Source organism: Diadema setosum, chromosome 1 (assembly GCF_964275005.1).
Source record: "Diadema setosum chromosome 1, eeDiaSeto1, whole genome shotgun sequence".
In the NCBI taxonomy this organism is placed as follows: Eukaryota; Metazoa; Echinodermata; class Echinoidea; order Diadematoida; family Diadematidae; genus Diadema; species Diadema setosum.
In genome coordinates this window covers 49,407,362-49,426,508 of record NC_092685.1, presented here as the reverse complement: position 1 = coordinate 49,426,508, position 19,147 = coordinate 49,407,362, and the positions used below count along the sequence as shown (strand labels likewise).

General features: G+C 40.3%; 1 protein-coding gene across 1 annotated transcript; it reads right to left on the bottom strand.

Annotated features, from left to right (window-relative positions):
• Positions 1 to 683: 683 nt before the first annotated feature.
• On the bottom strand, positions 684 to 18,291 carry LOC140231715 (choline transporter-like protein 4). Its single transcript, XM_072311872.1, has 2 exons — positions 17,679 to 18,291; positions 684 to 3,252 (listed from the first exon to the last, which is right to left on the bottom strand). The coding sequence occupies exons 1-2, from the start codon at positions 18,289 to 18,291 to the stop codon at positions 1,700 to 1,702; spliced, it is 2,166 nt and encodes a 721-aa protein (XP_072167973.1). The 3' UTR covers positions 684 to 1,699.
• Positions 18,292 to 19,147: the final 856 nt, after the last annotated feature.

The window sequence follows — 19,147 nt, the reverse complement described above, 5'->3', positions numbered from 1 at the left end:
TAATTACACTGCCAATGCCCCCATTGTCACAAGCGTCAGGTAAAGATACAGTAAAGATACATAGTATTTTTTTTCTCTCTCTCCCTCTCTCTCCATCTCCCTGTCTTTCTCCTCTCTGTCTTTCTTTATATATATATATATATATATATATATATATATATATATATATATATATAATATACATGTATATACATATCAGCTGGTGATATTTGCATCAGTGCTACTCAGTACATTGCCCAATACTACACGATTACCATCATCACTTTCATTGGATGCTGCTAATACCATTATATGACAGTATAATGACTTATATCATCATCAGTACCAGAGGGAAAAATTGCACTTGGTTTCTTCCTTCAACCATTCCATTGTAAAATACTACTATTGAAATTCCTCTTGAGAGCCATTCACGCCATCTCGTTCTCGGAATGAAAATCACGAAAATGTGCTGGCACTGTTTGACTCATAGTTCCTCATACTACCAAAATTGCATAAATTACCGATGACCATATACGAAAGAAAACGATGACAGATACAAATAATTGCAGGCTAGGACGAAATGTCTCTATATTCAACAATATAACAGCAAGAATAGCATATAATTATTTTAGCTCTGTGGAACTGTTTTACTTCAGTCCGAGAGAAAGAAACAGTAGAAATAGAAAAAAAAAAGTCTGAATATAAAGCCATATAGTTGATTATTTACACGCAAAGTTGAAGTTCCTTCCATATTAGTATTTCGAAATCAAAATTCTAAAATGATATAGCTATACCGAAAATCTATTTCATCTATTTTCTAAATTGTATGCTTTGCTGTGATGACAAAGTTACATACGCAAAAAAGAAAAGTACTGACACGAATTATGATGTATGGGCTTTGCAAGATCATTGCCTTTTTGTCATCAGAAACAAGGTAGTCAAAATATCAGTTGTATATTTTCTTTTCTCAACCATACTAACAAGATATCCTCTCTTATAACTCGTCAAATAAAAGCGAAGATAGTGTATTCTTTTTATTTCACCTTCGCAAAAGGTTCCTAAAAAGATATTCCCTGGGCTATGATGAAAAAAAAAGTTTTGTATGAAAATAAGACCACATCTGATTGAAAGCATCGGCAATGGAAAATAAACACAGACACAAATAATCAGAGAGATGAAATGTCTGTAACAGTGCGTTAGCATTGTCTCACACAAAAACAACATCAACCAAACACAGTGATATCATTTCATGAGACTTTGTAACAAGCAACAATCGTAAATGCACACCATTTGTATACATGTGTGGTACGCGTACATAATCTGAGAGAAAAATAAATTCCAACGGCAGTATCGTGAAAATTTTTTGTTTTTTCATAAGTTAATGATTCACATGCGGGAATACGTGTTTTATTAATTCATATTCAACACAAACATACCTACGGGTGCCCGTACATATCCGTCACTACGGCAGTCTTTGTTGCACTTACATAGAGTTATCTAGATTTGTTTTAATTCCCCAATGTCTTAAAAAATACATTTACACTACACCGGGTCGCTAAACAAGACTTCAGGCACTTAACAAGAAAGGCGGTTTACGAAGAAAACATTCTGAAAGATGCGCGAAAGCGATTGTAAACGCGACAGTCTCTCTCTCTCTCTCTCTCTGGGAACTAGTGACGTGTAATTTCAGTGGTGCTCCAGCTAGTGCAGACGACACTATCTACTCTTCCTTGTGTTTTTGCTTCTTGTTGTGCTTCCCCACCAGATCCATGATGCTCTTCGACATGTAATACGGCTTCTCGGGCGACCCGTCGTTGCGCTCCAGATCCTCCAAGAAGCAGAGGAATATCGTGTCCACCGCCATGTCGTAAACACCGAAGAAGAAGGACGTGATGAAGAAGGAGATGATTGCTATGGCAGCTATAGGCACCCAAATGTTGTTGATATTCGGGACCACGTAGAAAGCGTCGCCCGTGGACGATGTGACTTGCAGTTGGAAGAAGTAGAAGGCGCCGACCGAAATACCAACCACAATGCATGATTTCAGGAGGAAGAGCATGAAACCCGTCACACCATTTAAGACGCTAACGCGCAATATGTTGCGCATGAGGAGCTCGAACGCGCTTTTGGCGGAGGAGCAGAAATTTCGGCCGTAGACAGCGATCTCGATATACGCATTCTTGTTGATGAACCGAAGGAAATTTTCCAGACACCAAAAGAAGCACTTACAGCAGCAGAATATGAATTTTGTAATGCCGCCCTCAGCGTCCTTCACCCGCTCCTCGATAAGCTCCAGGAGAGCACGGATTAGCTGAACAATGGTAATGATGAGGGCACCTAGGGCCATCGAGCCAGTGTGGTAGCGGAGAGCTCGCCAGAATGCGGACAGTACGGGCAGTGATGGGATATCACCAGGCTTGGTGAAAGCCCAGTAATATGAGGCGAACGCACCGGCCAGAGTCACCTCGCCGAGAGCAATGATGAAATTCAGCATCCACCAAAGGCCCACAAAACTATAAATCTGCAGGTAAATCGTGTATGAAGGCAAGCCATAGCTTTCAAAGACACATATCGCCGGATAGTGCAGGGATATGTTGAAAGTTTCAGGATGGCATGTTGAATTATTCTGCACCAAAGAGTCTTCCAGTGCGTTCGTTACCTTATAAACGGCCTCCCCAGCCGAAGCTAGGTACACCGCTATAAAGGCCCAGAAGGCAACCCACCCGAAGAGCAGGACGAACGGCACAATGGGCCACAAGAGCGTGGTCATCATCATACCCACAGCATCACTGGCTTCATTGAGCATGCGTGCCGCTAACCGGAACCGGTTGCAGAGCACCAGACACAGGAGCAGCAAGATCCCCGCAATAATGGTGAGGATGATGGCGAAGGCAAGCCACGTATTCTCCGACTGCAGGTAACTGAAGAGGCCAAACGGGTCCTCGATGGGCATGGAGTAGCAGGCATCTTCGGTGTCTCGGTAACACAACCAGGTGTCGTAACAGTAGTACATCCCCCAGGCCAGTAACCCGAAGAGAGCCAAGATGGAGCCCAGCACGATCACGTCGGTGATCCAGCGCATGAGAACGATGAAGAAGAAGGAGACTAGGACCACGATGCACAGCGCCGCCACGATGTAGGGCCATGTGGACCGGAAGTCGTCCACCACGCTCTGAATCTGCTCGGACTGCTGGAGGTAGTTGATGAAAGATGCAAAGACTTCCATGTTTTCCTCCGTGATGTTCCGGTTGTTCGGCGTCGTAGAGGGAATTTCTAACAAATCAAAAGAAATAAATTTATTGAAATAAAAAGAATTAACATTCCTGGCATATGGTGTTGGAATTATAATTTGTGATCACAATTATAATACATGTACAGAAACTATATATACACTTCTCGACAAATTCGTCTTGCGTGTGATATAGACAAAGACACAACCACACTTCTAAACTTCATTATTGACCAAAATTATCATTCCACACATTTCCATGATGCATGCTTTCAATTTGCACACTCAGACTAACTATCTAAACAATTTGACTACTTGTATCAATAATCTTCCTGACATTTATCATACACGCAGCGAGACTGGTACGTCCACGCATTAAGCATCTAATTCTGAATCAGCCTTCGCTACAGTGAGAGAAAATCACAAGATATTCCCATTAGCGACACGTTAAAACAAAGGCTGTTTCAATTTGTCATTTCCTTGTTTTCACCCAGGGTAACCTCACAGCCTTCTTAAAAATGCGAGTAAACAATAGCGAATTCCAGCTAAAGAATGACGCGCAGGAAACAGCTCGTGACTAACATCGTAACAAGAAACAGCCATGAATCATCATGCGCACAAATCCTACATTCTCTATTAATTCCTTGTCACGCTAGGCTAAGGGAGCTTTCTCTAGACTCGGACTCCGAGATTATATCCTATGATATAAACAACAACAACAACAACAACAAAGTGCATTTAGTGACATTTTAGATTATCATGATTAGCATAAAAGACTGCTTTGGTTGATTTTGACGTTCACACCTCATGCAGAAGCCATATAACAGAAAGGAAGAAATTTAATCATTATAACATTGCAAATCTCGTGTTACCCCGAAGATTACACATAATGTAAACTGATCTGCCTCTATCATGACGTGTATACCCCCCCCCCCCTTCTTCTTGTATCCGGAATGTTTGATACGACGAACACTGAGAAATGGACAATTTACTACGATTGTTATCAATTTTGGTGGGGGCACAGCAATACTTGTGATATCACTTGGCAAATAGGCCGCAGACATTACCCTACTAGCAAATACTTTGCGGTCGTGAAAATTAAAGATAATAATCATGCACTGAAGCGCTGTCAGTTCAAACTTTAAAGACACTCCCTAAAATATTTTTATCTCTCACGTCATAATGAAGGATGAAGTATCACATGGGGATAATGAATGAATTCTTATTGCGGCGGAATTTCGGATTGTTTTGAAGAGCGTCAACATGCACTCTCAACAGGTGTGTGGTTTTTTTTTTTGCCAGTCAATCGGTTTGATCAGGTTGAAATCATGTCTCGGAATCGGAAAAGATTATTACAGTACCATGCTGGATTTGATTTATCGTTACTATGACAGACTGAAACTTCAAGATGTTAAATGAGTTCAAGGTGTTGAATTTATGAATTTCTATTTCTAAGTGATTCGTTTTTCAAGTAGGGACAAATTACTATAACAAACGTTCACATTACTGTATGATGCACGAACACAGTACACGTATTATGTCTACTTCACAGTTATTCATTAGCATTAAAATTATCACTTGCAGCAATTCATAGCATCAAGAGCTTACAATACTTTAGCTCATCAAAGCGAGAGAAAAAAAAAATCAAAAGAGTCCAGAAGTGTGAATGTGTAAGTGGGATAGATTTGGGAGTTTCCCCCTTTATCACGTAAAACTATTGTATTACAATATAGCAGGAAACCGTTGAACAATCATCAATCATTGACTTTAATAAGTGCGTAACAGAGCTTCATACCTCCATGGTTACACAGACGACAGTCGAGTATTAATTGAAATACCTACTGATTAACGACAGACTTTGCTCTAACAGACAGCGTGATAAGAAGGCTCTTTACATAGAGATCGGTGTAATTAAGATCTGTCTATGATAACTCTTTTCAATGTGATTCTTTCAGTTAGAATCTCAAAGTGGTATGTTAAATCGTTGAATTTGTACGTTGGCCCCGGTATTGTACATAATCTACACTAGCTATTGTGATAAACGACTTGTTAAAAAACATACTCAGTACTTCGTGAAATGCATATACTGTGATAAAATGTATTTCATTTTCAGTTATTCAGTTATACTCTATTTCTATCCAACAAAAGGAATTACATATTACAATTCAAGGCCTATACATTTCTTAATTCATATTGTTTAACAATTTGTAAGAAGTACATGTCAAAAAAGTATAATGCAAAATGTTTGTTTGTGTATACATAGGCCTATATCTTTAAAGCAAAGTAAAATGAAAAGTCTCCAATCAACATCATCAGATCATACAAGTTAGTACTTAGATTAATGTTTCCATCAAGGAACTACTAGTATGCTTCATGTGCATCGTTTCCCTTTTGAAAAATCTCAGCAGGGTGTTAATAGTTACATGCTACCCTCATTGTCAAAAAAAATGTAGCTATGAAGAAATCACGCCCGACAATTCGAGTTAAATGCTTCGAAAAATGAAAAATTGTAAGCGTATTGGCTAACATTTCCCAAAATTCATTAGTGCACTAGTGCTAATATGAATAATTTCGTAAGAGGGATTAAAAGCATGGCGATATTTTTTTTTCATAGATATCTTGATAGCGATAGCATAATTTGAGTAATTTTGGTATCCTTCTTAACCCTAAAAGGGCCGGGGGAGGGGGTTGAATCAACCCCTCCCCCTCGACATTTTTCGCGACCATTCTGCCGCGCTATTTTCTTTTCTTTTTTTCTTTTTTTTTGACCACGCCGCTCGCTGACTTTTTACTTTAAAATCTCGCACATCTTATGACTTCATTTTCGCGAAAATCGGACATACCGTTACGAAAATGGCTCAAAGGCGTGATTTTGTGTACAAAGTCTATGCAAATAGAGTTTTCTCACCTTATTCAAAAAGATATTAATTTCACTTCCAATTGCTGAAATCAATCAATTGTAGCATAATTATGCTTCAAATAGATTCTGTAATAAATTTTGTGAAAAAAAAATATTTAAAAAGTTCGAAAAACAAAGAAATACATAAAAAATTCATACATACAATAGAATACACAAGAAATCAATTTTGATACCAGATTTTTTTTTTCAAATACATTGTTAGGAATGCTAAAAGGATTAATGTCACCAAAATTCAAGGGTGCCATTAGCTTTTTTTTTCTGAATTAGAGCAATATTTATGATTTCACGCATATTAATTAATACAAAATATAAAAAAATGAAAAATTCACTTCTTTTCTTTTATAGTTTGGTAGATTACGCGACAAGTAACGAATGTACTAATTTTCAGGGTGATTGCGCTATCGACGGCCGAGATCGAGGGGGGGGGGGGGTGTTGAACCAACCCTCCCCCGGCCACAGAACAAGCCAAAAAGCCCGGCCTGGTTAGGGTTAAGCGTCTCGTCATGAACGTTATTACACAGGTCAATTCGGAAAGGTCCAATATTTTTCTAGGTTGAACCCCAATTCTAAACACATGTATGTCAACAGAATACATTAAACGTGCCTTGTAAAGTATTTTAATGTCATTCCATGCAAGACAGCAAAGTGCAAAATGTTTGAAATGAAGCCATCCCATTCTATATATACACGAGTGTTTTTGAATAAAACTTGATATTAACTTGTTTAGTATTTTGATTTTCTTATAATATACTCGAAATAAAGAAGGGGGCATTTAAGTGTTGAAGAACGAACATGATTAGCTTTAAGAAAGTTGGTGGTATCATAGCATCCGACTCAGAATCAGACTGAAAGATCAACAATAAAATAATACATGGAATATGGAAATATTATTAACTAAGGGCATTAAGTTTTCATTACAGCGAGAAACTAATAGGCCTACTTGAACATGGAGCAGAACATGATAGATAAAATTTTGTGTCTTTGTGTATGGGGAAAATAGGGAGATATGATATGCGAGAGAGAATCTCGTATACAATACACAAGGTGTTCGTTGCAGCCATGATTCATGACTTCTCACCAACAACATGACAGTTTAAAACATTCTTCTCATATAAGAAAGAAAAGGAAAAAACAACAACAGAACGGAACATAGGTGAAAAGATCATCGACTCTAGAACAGCCGTGAGTTGCTTGGATACGGGGTGAACAAACTTTGAAACATGAGCTGGCACAGTAGGCCCTACATATGAGTTAGAGCTGCAAAATGATAAATCACGTGCTTTGCGTTGGTCTATATATGAGTAGGCAACCTATGATACCTGTTTGTTTATTTTCGGAAGATCGCTCTTGATTTGCCTTGTCCCCCCCCCCCCCCCCCACCTTGTAAAACCAAAAATATCAAATAATGTCTAGATATGGCGAGATTACCGTGAACTAAGAAATCCTTTATATAAAAGTTGTATATTTCCTTTTAATTTTATAGGGTAAAGTGAAGTCCTGAAATCCCTGGCGGCACTGTTATTATATCTTACAGCATTGTTTTATTGGAAACAGGCCACTTTACAACCCATTGGCATATTTACAAACCTTTAGTCAAACACGTGTTCGACCATGATTACGTAATCCTATATACAAGATGTCCTGTTGCGGTGGTTATCCCCACAATCTTTTCAAGGAAACACTGGGGCAAATGTTCCATTGTAAAAGATCAAATGAATTAAGGATGCGCACTTGAACATTAGCCATAAGTTAGGCACGTAGAGACCGATTTCCTTGTCAAACGGTAACGCTGCGTTAACCCCGGAGGCTCCTGACACTCTTTTAACCATCACTTAATAAAGGAGTTTCATGTCGGAATTTCAATCATAATATAACTATTGGGAATCGATGAACGCTAGATCGCTTGAGATACAAACCAAAACAAACCAAAACAAGACGACACCAACCAATATCCCACTGTACTTTCCGGAGTAAAATGAATAATGATCTTAATAATATTCACTGAATTCGCTTTGAAATATTATGATGATGGTCTTGAGTGATCAACTGTGTGGCAGTACGCAATCCCCTATCATTGCAGTTAGTGTCTAGGAATTTTATGTTTCTTGCTGGTACTGACTGACAGGATATAAGGCATGCATCCATATGTCCGTATGGATAATTATGTTTGCATCATTTTGGGTATTGAGTTACTCATTTTCAGTTGCTCTTTTTTCTGTCTCTTTTAAACGGTGATCAATAAAATCCGTCGATGATAATCTGTACCTCCACAAAGAAGGAAAATCACAGCTCACTGGAATGATATCCTACATGTTATGAGCGTGAATTACTGGATTGCCAATGTCGGCATTGATGGTACTGCTGTATTCGGTAATTTTGTGACTAAACGTTCTGCCGTAAAATCCCTACTTCCGCCACACTTATCCAGGGGATATTAGCTACGTAGTCATAGGGCTATCCGATGAAACCCACTTTTGACGATTTTTTGTTTCATTCACACAACAAGATGTATGCAGGGTACATTATGAGGACATGGGCGTAAATCCCGGGGGGGGGGGGGATGGGGGGGATATATCCCCCCCCCCCCCCTGAAATGGAGGAGGGGGGGATGGCCTGTACAATCATCCCCCCCTGAATTTTGAGGGGAAAAAATGGAGGAAGCAGAAATGTGATTGTATCAATTTTGGCATATTGCATGACGTTTGTACGCCGGCCTTCAGACAGGTAACAGAGCTGAACAGTATTCTATCTTGTAGGAAAATGTATAATTTTCTCAAGCGCTCGCTCGCTTCGCTCGCTCGCGAAGAATGTAACATCGACATACACTGTAAGGTATGGCTCAGGCGTTGACAACGTCAAATAGTATAGGTCTACATATAAACATGCTATGACGCGAGTAACTGGGGACCATCTGCAAAATATGTACGGAAACATACAAACAAACAATAACAACAACTTTATCGCCATAATTGAACCCCCTCCATTTCCTGAATCATTCCTGAGAAACGACAGTGACTGATGACTCAGTCAGGATACATCTATGGGCATACCAAGGGAAGATCAGGGACGTCGAATCTATGGGGAGCAAAGGGGCATTTGCCCCGCCCCAAAGGAAGTGTTTAGACAGACAAATCATTTATCCCCCAAACAATTCCCGAGATGAGGACAAATCTCGAACTTTCTTAATGGAAAATTGTCCAAATATCGCCAGAACTATGCACCAGATCGTTGTATTGCAATCATGAACATGCAAAAGGTCCGCTATACAGGATAAGGGATAAACTTTGTACACTTTTGACATAGACGTATATTCCCTAATTTATCAAAGAGTGTGCAGCAGATCTTTCACTTAACAAAAGCAACCTAATATGTATAGAGGCGTCGATGGGGGGGGGGGGATGGTTCTCAAATAAAAGTGGGACAAACAAAAGCGAAAAAAATAGCTACAAACGGCAGTTTTTGGAGTGCAAAATGTTAAAATTTTAAAGCTCGCTCGCTCCGCTCGCTCGCATTTAACCGCTATGCCATTCTCCTGATGTTGCTGCCATGCAGTGATTGACAGCAGGTGCACCCGGTGCGCCCCCCTTAATTTCCAAAGCGAAAATATAGCTACAAACGACAGTTTTTAGGACTGGAAAATGTCAAAATTTTCAAGCTCACTCGCTTCGCTCGCTAGCATTTAATCAGTATGCCATTCTCCTGATGTTGCTGCCAGTAATTGCCGGCAGTTGCGCCCGGTGTGCCCCCTTAATTTCCAAAGCGAAAAAATACAGCCACAAACGGCAGTCTTTGGACTGTAAAATGTCAAAATTTTCAAGCTCGCTCGCTCCGCTCGCTCGCATTTAACCGCTATGCCATTCTCGTGATGTTGCTGCCAGTAATTGCCGGCAGTTGCACTCGGTGTGCCCCCTAAATTTCCAAAGCGAAAAAGTATAGCTACAAACGGCAGTTTTTAGACTGTAAAATGTCAAAATTTTCAAGCTCGCTCGCTCCACTCGCTCGCATTTAATCGCTATGCCATTCTCCTGATGTTGCTGCCAGTGATTGTGAGCAGGTGCGCCCCCCTTAATTTCCAAAGCGAAAAATATAGCTACAAACGGCAGTTTGGGGACTGTAAAATGTCAAATTTTTGAAGCTCGCTCGCTTCGCTCGCTCGCATTTAATTATTATTCCATTCTCCTGATGTTGCTGCCAGTAATTGCCAGCAGTTTACGCCCGGTGCGCCCCGTTAATTTCCAAAGCGAAAAATACAGCCACAAACGACAGTTTTTAGGACTGGAAAATGTCAAAATTTTCAAGCTCACTCGCTTCGCTCGCTAGCATTTAATCAGTATGCCATTCTCCTGATGTTGCTGCCAGTAATTGCCGGCAGTTGCGCCCGGTGTGCCCCCTTAATTTCCAAAGCGAAAAAATACAGCCACAAACGGCAGTCTTTGGACTGTAAAATGTCAAAATTTTCAAGCTCGCTCGCTCCGCTCGCTCGCATTTAACCGCTATGCCATTCTCGTGATGTTGCTGCCAGTAATTGCCGGCAGTTGCACTCGGTGTGCCCCCTAAATTTCCAAAGCGAAAAAGTATAGCTACAAACGGCAGTTTTTAGACTGTAAAATGTCAAAATTTTCAAGCTCGCTCGCTCCACTCGCTCGCATTTAATCGCTATGCCATTCTCCTGATGTTGCTGCCAGTGATTGTGAGCAGGTGCGCCCCCCTTAATTTCCAAAGCGAAAAATATAGCTACAAACGGCAGTTTGGGGACTGTAAAATGTCAAATTTTTGAAGCTCGCTCGCTTCGCTCGCTCGCATTTAATTATTATTCCATTCTCCTGATGTTGCTGCCAGTAATTGCCAGCAGTTTACGCCCGGTGCGCCCCCTTAATTTCCAAAGCGAAAAATATAGCTACAAACGGCAGTTTTTGGACTGTCAAATGTCAAAATTTTGAAGCTCGCTCGCTTCGCTCGCTCGCATTCAATCATTATGCCATTCTCCTGATGTAGCTGCCAGTAATTGCCAACAGTTTTTGCCCGGTGCGCCCCCTTAATTTCCAAAGCGAAAAAATACAGCCACAAACGACAGTTTTTTGGGACTGGAAAATGTCAAAATTTTCAAGCTCATTCGCTTCGCTCGCTCGCATTTAATCATTATGCCATTCTCCTGATGTTGCTGTCAGTAATTGCCAGCAGTTTTCGCCCGGTGCGCCCCCCCCCCCCCCTTAATTTCCAAAGCGAAAAATTACTAGTGCAGCCACAAAGGACATGTGGGACTGTAAAATATCAAAATTTTCAAGCTCACTCCCTTCGCTCGCTCGCATTTAATCGTTATGTCATTCTGATGTTGCTGCCCGATTGCCGGTGTCACAGGCGATCCGTTCCGGCCAGTCGATAAGTTCCGCCGGAACTTTATCGGCGGACTGTGGCCGGTATATAACATCCCCCAGATCCAATCGGCGGGATTTTTGCCTCACCGCCGATAAGATCCCCCACCGCCGATTCGTTCCGGGTCTCTACCGTACAATGTATACAAAGTGGTAATGGGGAAACACCCCTTCAGTGAAATGTACTCTTCCAGTCTCCCTCTACAGCCAATGAACTTCTCCAAACCGAACAAAGTTGCCAATTTGAAACCCGGACTACAAAGCGATTCCTTTTTCCCCTCCCTTATCTCTTTCGTCGTCATGGTGGCCATGGTACAGTCACAGAACTCTGCTCTGTAGAGTTCTGCACGATGTGACGTTGAACATGCCAACCTCTCTCTGATTTGAATCATTTTGAACAGAATAACCGAATGAGTAACTGTAATTGGGATGTTCGGCATGCTTCATGTTAACTACTGTAATACAAGGACCTTCATATTAAACATACTATGGGCTCAAATAGTCCACCTTCATTTTAATGTCTATTTTCAGGGCACAGAGTCTAATCATTTTAGTGCGATATAACGACCAATATGGTCGTCAACGTCATACATGCATGTTCGTTTGGTTCATTATTTTTTCAGTTGTAACAACTAAAAATGACGCGATGAATTTTGTTTTTGTGTGTTAAGTTGTCTTTATTATATGTTGTGTCCGTGTGTATGTGCATATGAATGTGTGTGTGTGTGGTTTTTTTTTTCTCTCTCTCTCTATTGGGGAGGCGGTCTATCTATACACAGAGATTACTTCAAACAGGAAAGGTATTCTAAAGAGATACAGTATAGTTTTGGTTGAGATGGGCGATTGAAAATTTAACGTTTCGCAAGACTTGTAATTAGAAAGCACATTTGAAATAGAGAGCGTACGATTCTAAGAGAAATTGAAAGTACATTATACAAAATCGGTTTTATACTGAAAAAAAGACATGTGTAGTGGGCAGATAAGGTGGGTCCATCCTTTAATTAGGGTCTCTTTGTTTATACAATGCAAATAAAAAAAAAACCGCAACAAGATTTGATTTCAAATTTGTGAAGATTGTGTTAACTTTACACCAAAGTGAGTAGCAACATCTTAAAACCATATGATACTCCTCTTCAAAATGATAATTATTTATGCATACACGGTCATGGATGGCATAAGTAATCATTCTTTTTAGACAATGGGTAAATTGGACTTGGGACCAAGTTTAGACCCTGCAAGAATCAATGCACCTTATCAGAAATTAACTTAACAAATTAATGGAATAATGAAATTAATAACCACAACTTACCATTGTTTTTTTCGGATATCTCTTTTTAACATTACATCCCATGCCCCTCAACATGGCCACCATTCCTTTCAACACAGAGATTAGCTCTTTTCTCCATCTCACGCACAACTCTGCGAATCATTGTGGCTTGATGGCGTAGAGCTTCAAATTCAGTGATTCTTTGTCTCAGAGTTGCAATGTCAGGTTGAAGGGTAATGAACACTTTGCTCTTGAGATAACCCCAAAGGGGGAAAAATTGCAAGAAGTCAGATCCAGAGATTCTGGTGGCCAATGGCTGCACACCATGATACAAGGCAATCACCCGATTTCCAAATACCTCAGCCAATCTGTTTCTTACTGCAACTAGTCGATGGGCTGGTGCGCTATCCTGTGCCCATCATAGGCGTCTGAACACACCCCTTTGTTGCACAGGAAAATTTTCCATTAATTCAGGAATCACATGTTAATTTAGAATCTGTAAGCATCCATTTTCGTTGCGGTTGTTTTCAAAGAAGAAGGGCCCTAGGTATGTCTCACCAGTCTGAACATTAAAAAAAAAAGTGAATTAAAAAGGATTTATGCTGGTCTCACTAACTGAAACTCAGCCATCCGTGACCGTGTAAGAATAAATAAGATGTCATTGGAAAGAGGAGATTATATGGCTTTATGATGTTGCTACTTACTTTGGAGTAAAGTAAACACCATCTTCACAAATTCGAAATTGAATCTTGTTGCTTTTTTGTACGCACTGTAGCTACATATATCTCAGCAATTTGAAGCTAATTTGTGTAAAATGAACTCTGAATTCCTAAAAGAATTTACTGCTGTTTAGTATTGCAGGTTTCTCATTGTTTGTTCTGAACACCACCTTATAGTCAACACTGTACCATCCGTTCAATCTTGAATGTCTTCCCTCTCCATGATAGGGACTGAGGCCCCCCAAAATATCTTCTGTTAAAAGGGGATGGCTTGTAACTGATGATCGGGAATCAGTGGGAATGCTGGGGGATGATTGTTCCAATCCTTGGGGGATTCATTTAAGAGTGCATTTTTGTTCTGTGAAAATTATTTGCTTCAGAATGGTCTCATATTCAAGTAATGTGCAGTGTAATGTTTCCGGGTTAGCATGCCTGTACATCGTAGAGTGCATGCAAAATATGGGGTCATATATCACAAACTCACGTAAATTTTCTGACTTCTAGTGATACCCTATAACTTGAATATCCAAACAGTGCACCTATGTCCGAAATCTGGTGTTCCATAAAAAAAGTTACATTTTCTCTTCGTAAACATTAAGTTTCATTTATATATGTACATACATTTTTAATGGAAACACATATTATATGCACATGTAAAAGGTGTGAAGCCAATAGTGGCGATGGGATAGACAGAAATTGAAAGAGATAAGAAAATGAAAGACAGCTATAATAAACTACATGTATAACATGAATCGACAGGAAACAGACAGAAATATGGCTTAATGTACCCCAAAATGGCATCTTTTTAGATAAAAAGTAAAAAGGGTAAAAGCGGTAGGCTAACAAAGAGAGAAAAAAACAACACAGAATAAAAAATAAAGAATAAAGAAGAGATTTAGAGTGCGAAGGAGAAAAATAAGGAGAAAAGTAAACAAAGGAAAATTTTATTCATCTCGAGTTATAATAGCTTTACATCAACAGCTTAAAATAAAGAAATTTTAATCCATGTATCCATAAATAAATAAATTCAATTCAGTTCAATTCAATTCGTATACAGCTGTATATCAATAGTTTTTGTATACATGTAGTTGTAAGTGTCGGGTTAATGTATTGTAATTATGGTGCATACGTCAATGTATGTTAATGTGAGTGAGTTTCATTTTGTACTCTATGACATGTCTGATTGTGGTGTACCTGTGATGTATTGAATGTAAATTTTGTTGCGATATCCAATGTATAAAGAATTTCCAGAGTGGACAATTTAAGTAATCAATCGATAAATCTCCTCTTCCGTTTATCCTGTTCAGCGTGTAGGCACTCTCTCTCTCTCTCTCTCTCCTTCCTTTAATTTTGTTTTTGCTCTAATCCTTTCATTCGTATATTCCCCTCAGTTTAGTCATGTCACGCTGTTGTGTCTCTGTTGTTTCTTTCATTTTGTCTTATTTTTTGCATTATGCATAATTACGCACTTGTAATTATGATAAGTATTTTTGAAGATATTTTAGAGTGGTCTAAAATCTACAACCAACGCTTTTTAGTGGACCTCTTAGTTCTCATTTTTACCCTGCAAACATAACTTTGTAATACCAGTATGTGTGCATATCTTCATTAGTTTGTTAATTACCATTGAATGTCATACTTTGTAATGTATACTTGCTTATGTTTGCATTTTTGATTTACTTTGTGTTATGTTTTGTTGAAAGAAAAATGAGAATAAAATAGATAATTGAAATGAAATCCAAATGCATAGCTCCATTTAGTCCCCTGCATACACGGCATACACATTAACAATTTGTTTGCAGACTATTAGACCAAAATTCTTTTTTTGTTTTGAAGTACAGCTGAACAATAATTTTCTTATCAGAACAAAGCTCACCGAAAAAAAAACAAAACATGTTTATCCTTGCTGTACCCTATCAGCAAAACCTCCCTCTCTCTTCCTTCCCACTTCAAGCAGTCTCTTATAAATGTAGGACCTATAACTATAGTATTATCATGCTCTTTCGTTGAACTGTTCTTTGAAGTTTTGTCTATAAATAAAGGCTAATCGTACACTGTCTGCGCAACGGCTCCAGATGATCGACTCGTACGTATTTGTGCATGCTATTTAGCTAATACATTGTAGGCGCTACTTGTACGAGGTTATAATATGATTCATTTAAAGGGAAATTATCAGAACGTAAAAATAGGTTTGTCCTTAATATCATTTAAAAAATGAAGAAATAGCTTTCTTAGATTTTTTTGGTTTGGTATCAGCATCCACAATACACAGATATTATTTTGTTTTTAATGAGGCCTACTCGCACAACCCGGATAGGATCGGCGGTTGCGGAACGTTTCTGCGTACGGCCTATTGTGCGGTATATTCGTTCCGCGGAACTAATCGACTGGATTCGACCAGTATATCGGTTCCCCCGGAACCCGGAACGGATCGACTGTGACACCGGCAGTTGCGCCCGGTGTGCCCCCATAATTTCCAAAAGCGAAAAAATACAGCCACAAACGGCAGTCTTTGGACTGTAAAATGTCAAAATTTTCAAGCTCGCTCGCCCCGCTCGCTCGCATTTAACTGCTATGCCATTCTCCTGATGTTGCTGCCAGTAATTGCCAGCAGTTGCGCCTGATGCGGCCCCCCTTAATTTCCAAAGCGAAAAAGTATAGCTACAAACGGCAGTTTTTAGACTGTACAATGTTAAAATTTTCATGCTCGCTCGCTCCGCTCGCTCGCATTTAATCGCTATGCCATTCTCGTGATGTTGCTGCCAGTGATTGACAGCAGTTGCGCCTGGTGTGCCCCCCTTAATTTCCAAAGCGAAGAATATAGCTACAAACGGCAGTTTTTGGACTGAAAAATGTCAAAATTTTCAACGCAAAGAGATTTCACCGTAGGAGGGGGAAACCCCCCTACCATACCCTCCCCCCTCGCTTGATTCGTTCCCTCAATAACCGCTCATCCTAAGATCAAATCCTGCCTACGCCGATGATAGGCCCCATTATTTAGTAGGCCTTCACAGTGATGTCGCACAGCAAGAGCTGAAATACCACGATTTTGTCATTCAATAATATATTGTGAATATTTAATTTTCTTAGTGTTTTTTTAAAGAAAAGAAAACAAAATTTTCACAAGTGAGCACCAGATCGCTGAATTTCAGGTCTGAAAATGCAAAATCTTCCTCGTGTGGGAGAAGGATACCCCCCCCCCCCCCCCATACACACCCTTCACCCGTTCGGTCGTTCCGCTCCCTCTCACAGATATTTCAAAAAGTTTGTTTAAGGTCTGATTTTCCGCCGAAAGTCGTCTGACAAGCAAAAAAAAAAAAAAAAAAGCAACAAGAACAAAAAGTCTTTATGTTGTTGCTGCCACTTTTCTCCCACTTTATATTTCATGCAAAAGAGTGGGGCATCCGATCCCTGTAAAGTGTGTGTGTGGGGGGGGGGGAGGGGGGCACAAAGCTTCTCCCCCCCAACCCCCCCCCCCCCCCCCAAAAAAAAAAGGCTGCGCCGGTCCGGTTATGGGCTTGTAATCGTGGTGATGGTGACCATCCCCCCCACTCCTCAGTATGGACTTACGCCGTTGTATGAGGAGTCGGGTAAAGGGGTATAATTTGTGCTGTGAATATCATTGTATACTATGGTTGGCAGAAGTGTAGAAGAATTTTTATTTCACATTAAAGCAAGCTTGTGTATCAACTGGAATAGAACCCTCAACATTCATTTCAGAATATTCTTGTCACACAGTGCATTATATTCCAAGTCGAAATATCTTTATAGTAGTCTTAAATCGCATTTAGCAAAATGTATACAAATTAAACTTTAATGCGTACAGATAACTTAAACTGTTCAGTGCTTTGATTTTTGACAATTTTGGAAACGCTGGAAGTTAAAAGTGCCTTTCTATGTGTTTTCACGTCCTTTTTTTTTACAGAAATAAAAAAGGTATTATTTCATATTGTCTAAAATCATTTTAATAATCTTACATAGGTGTTACAGTGCGTTACTTAAATGCAACCGACGAGGTAGTGGTTGTGGATTTATTTGCAGAGCTTTCAAAATGAAATCTGACCTAATCGTGTTACCAATAATTGACAATTCATTCTCTATTTTTTTTTGTTCCATTTAATGATCCTGTTCTCATTTCTAGCTCATCTCCCCCCTCTTTCACCTCTTACAAGAATTACTGTACGTCACATACCTGTCATATTAGATACATCCATGAAGCTGGGAAGGCATCTGTTGTATTGAGACTCGCTCTCCACGTAGTACGCGGCACAGATATCCTCCGCAAGCAGCGACGTGATCGTGTGTCCATTGTGAGTGACCTCGTACTCGGGATCGACACCGTAGTCGCACACGAAGTCATTCCAGTCGACCCTATCGTACAGACCGGTGGCGATCTGGACGGCATAGCGGGTGTAGATGGAGTAGGTCTCGCTGGGACAGGTCTTGACACACACCTGAGGGGTTGGGCACCTCAGGTTGGCGAGAGTAGCGTAGGAGAAACAGGCCAGCCAGTCGAAGTAGAACAAGCTGGTCAGGTTGGCTACTTCCGGAGTGCTCCCGCAGATTTGCCCCTTGTAGTCGGTGGCGTAGATGATAGTCTGCGGGTCGCCGGTGGTAAAGGCGATGTACGCGATGAAGCCCTGGCCGCCAAGGAAAGCCAAGAAAATGAGGCAGCAGATGACGTCGGTGCAGCCGCGCTTCTTGATCGGTCCATTGAACGTCGGGTCATGTGGTCGCGACTTGCCATATTTCGACTTCGCCGGCTTTTCGTCGTCGTCGGAGTGCTTTTTCTCGCCAGACCCCATTACGGCAAGGAGTTCGTGCTATTCCTATCAGGGACACGATACGGTGTATTCGCTTTACGTGACAGTCCACTCTAACCTATATGAAAATGTAAACAGCATGCAGGCGCTAAACCCGAACAGCTGACATCCAATTCGCTGGTATGGAACTGTGACAGCTCAGATCAGAAACGTTATATGCGAGTTAAAATCTCGTTGGCAGGATATAGTCCCTAGCGGCTCGCATTACACGGCTTATGTGCAGGTATCGAGGGAGCTGACGCCCTCGACAACAGCCGTCTACAATTACAACAGCGAGCCAAGATGAGTAGCTGTCACAATGCCAACGCAATGGTTTCCTGCACTTTATTGAGGGCAATATACCGTTCGGGACAATTGAAAGAATTATAAGAACCAGCTTTTGTTTCCCGATCACTTAATTGTGACTAACCAAATGTAAACACGGACATGTTCACCATCGTACCAAGACGACACGTTATCACAAATTATTTGCATCGCTGATAGTATAGGACACAGGTCTCGAGTTTTAGAGCCGCGTCTATACCTCGTTGGCTAAATCCGGGCTAAAGGATAAAATGTTCTGTCAATGATTAATTAAGGATGAGATGAATACGCGGAGACAAAGGTACAGTGCGTTCGATAGAACACAGGATTTTTACTCGTCACCTTATCTCATTATCATGGTCAAGGATATCTTCAATGTTTGAAATCCTTGACATGAGCTACTTCCCACCTCCATCAGTCCATGAATTAGATTCCTTTATGTGCGTTATCTCATTAAGATAAATGACATGACAATATGGAGTCTAATTGACGAGACCTTATGTGTATCATAATCACACACGTAGACATGATAATG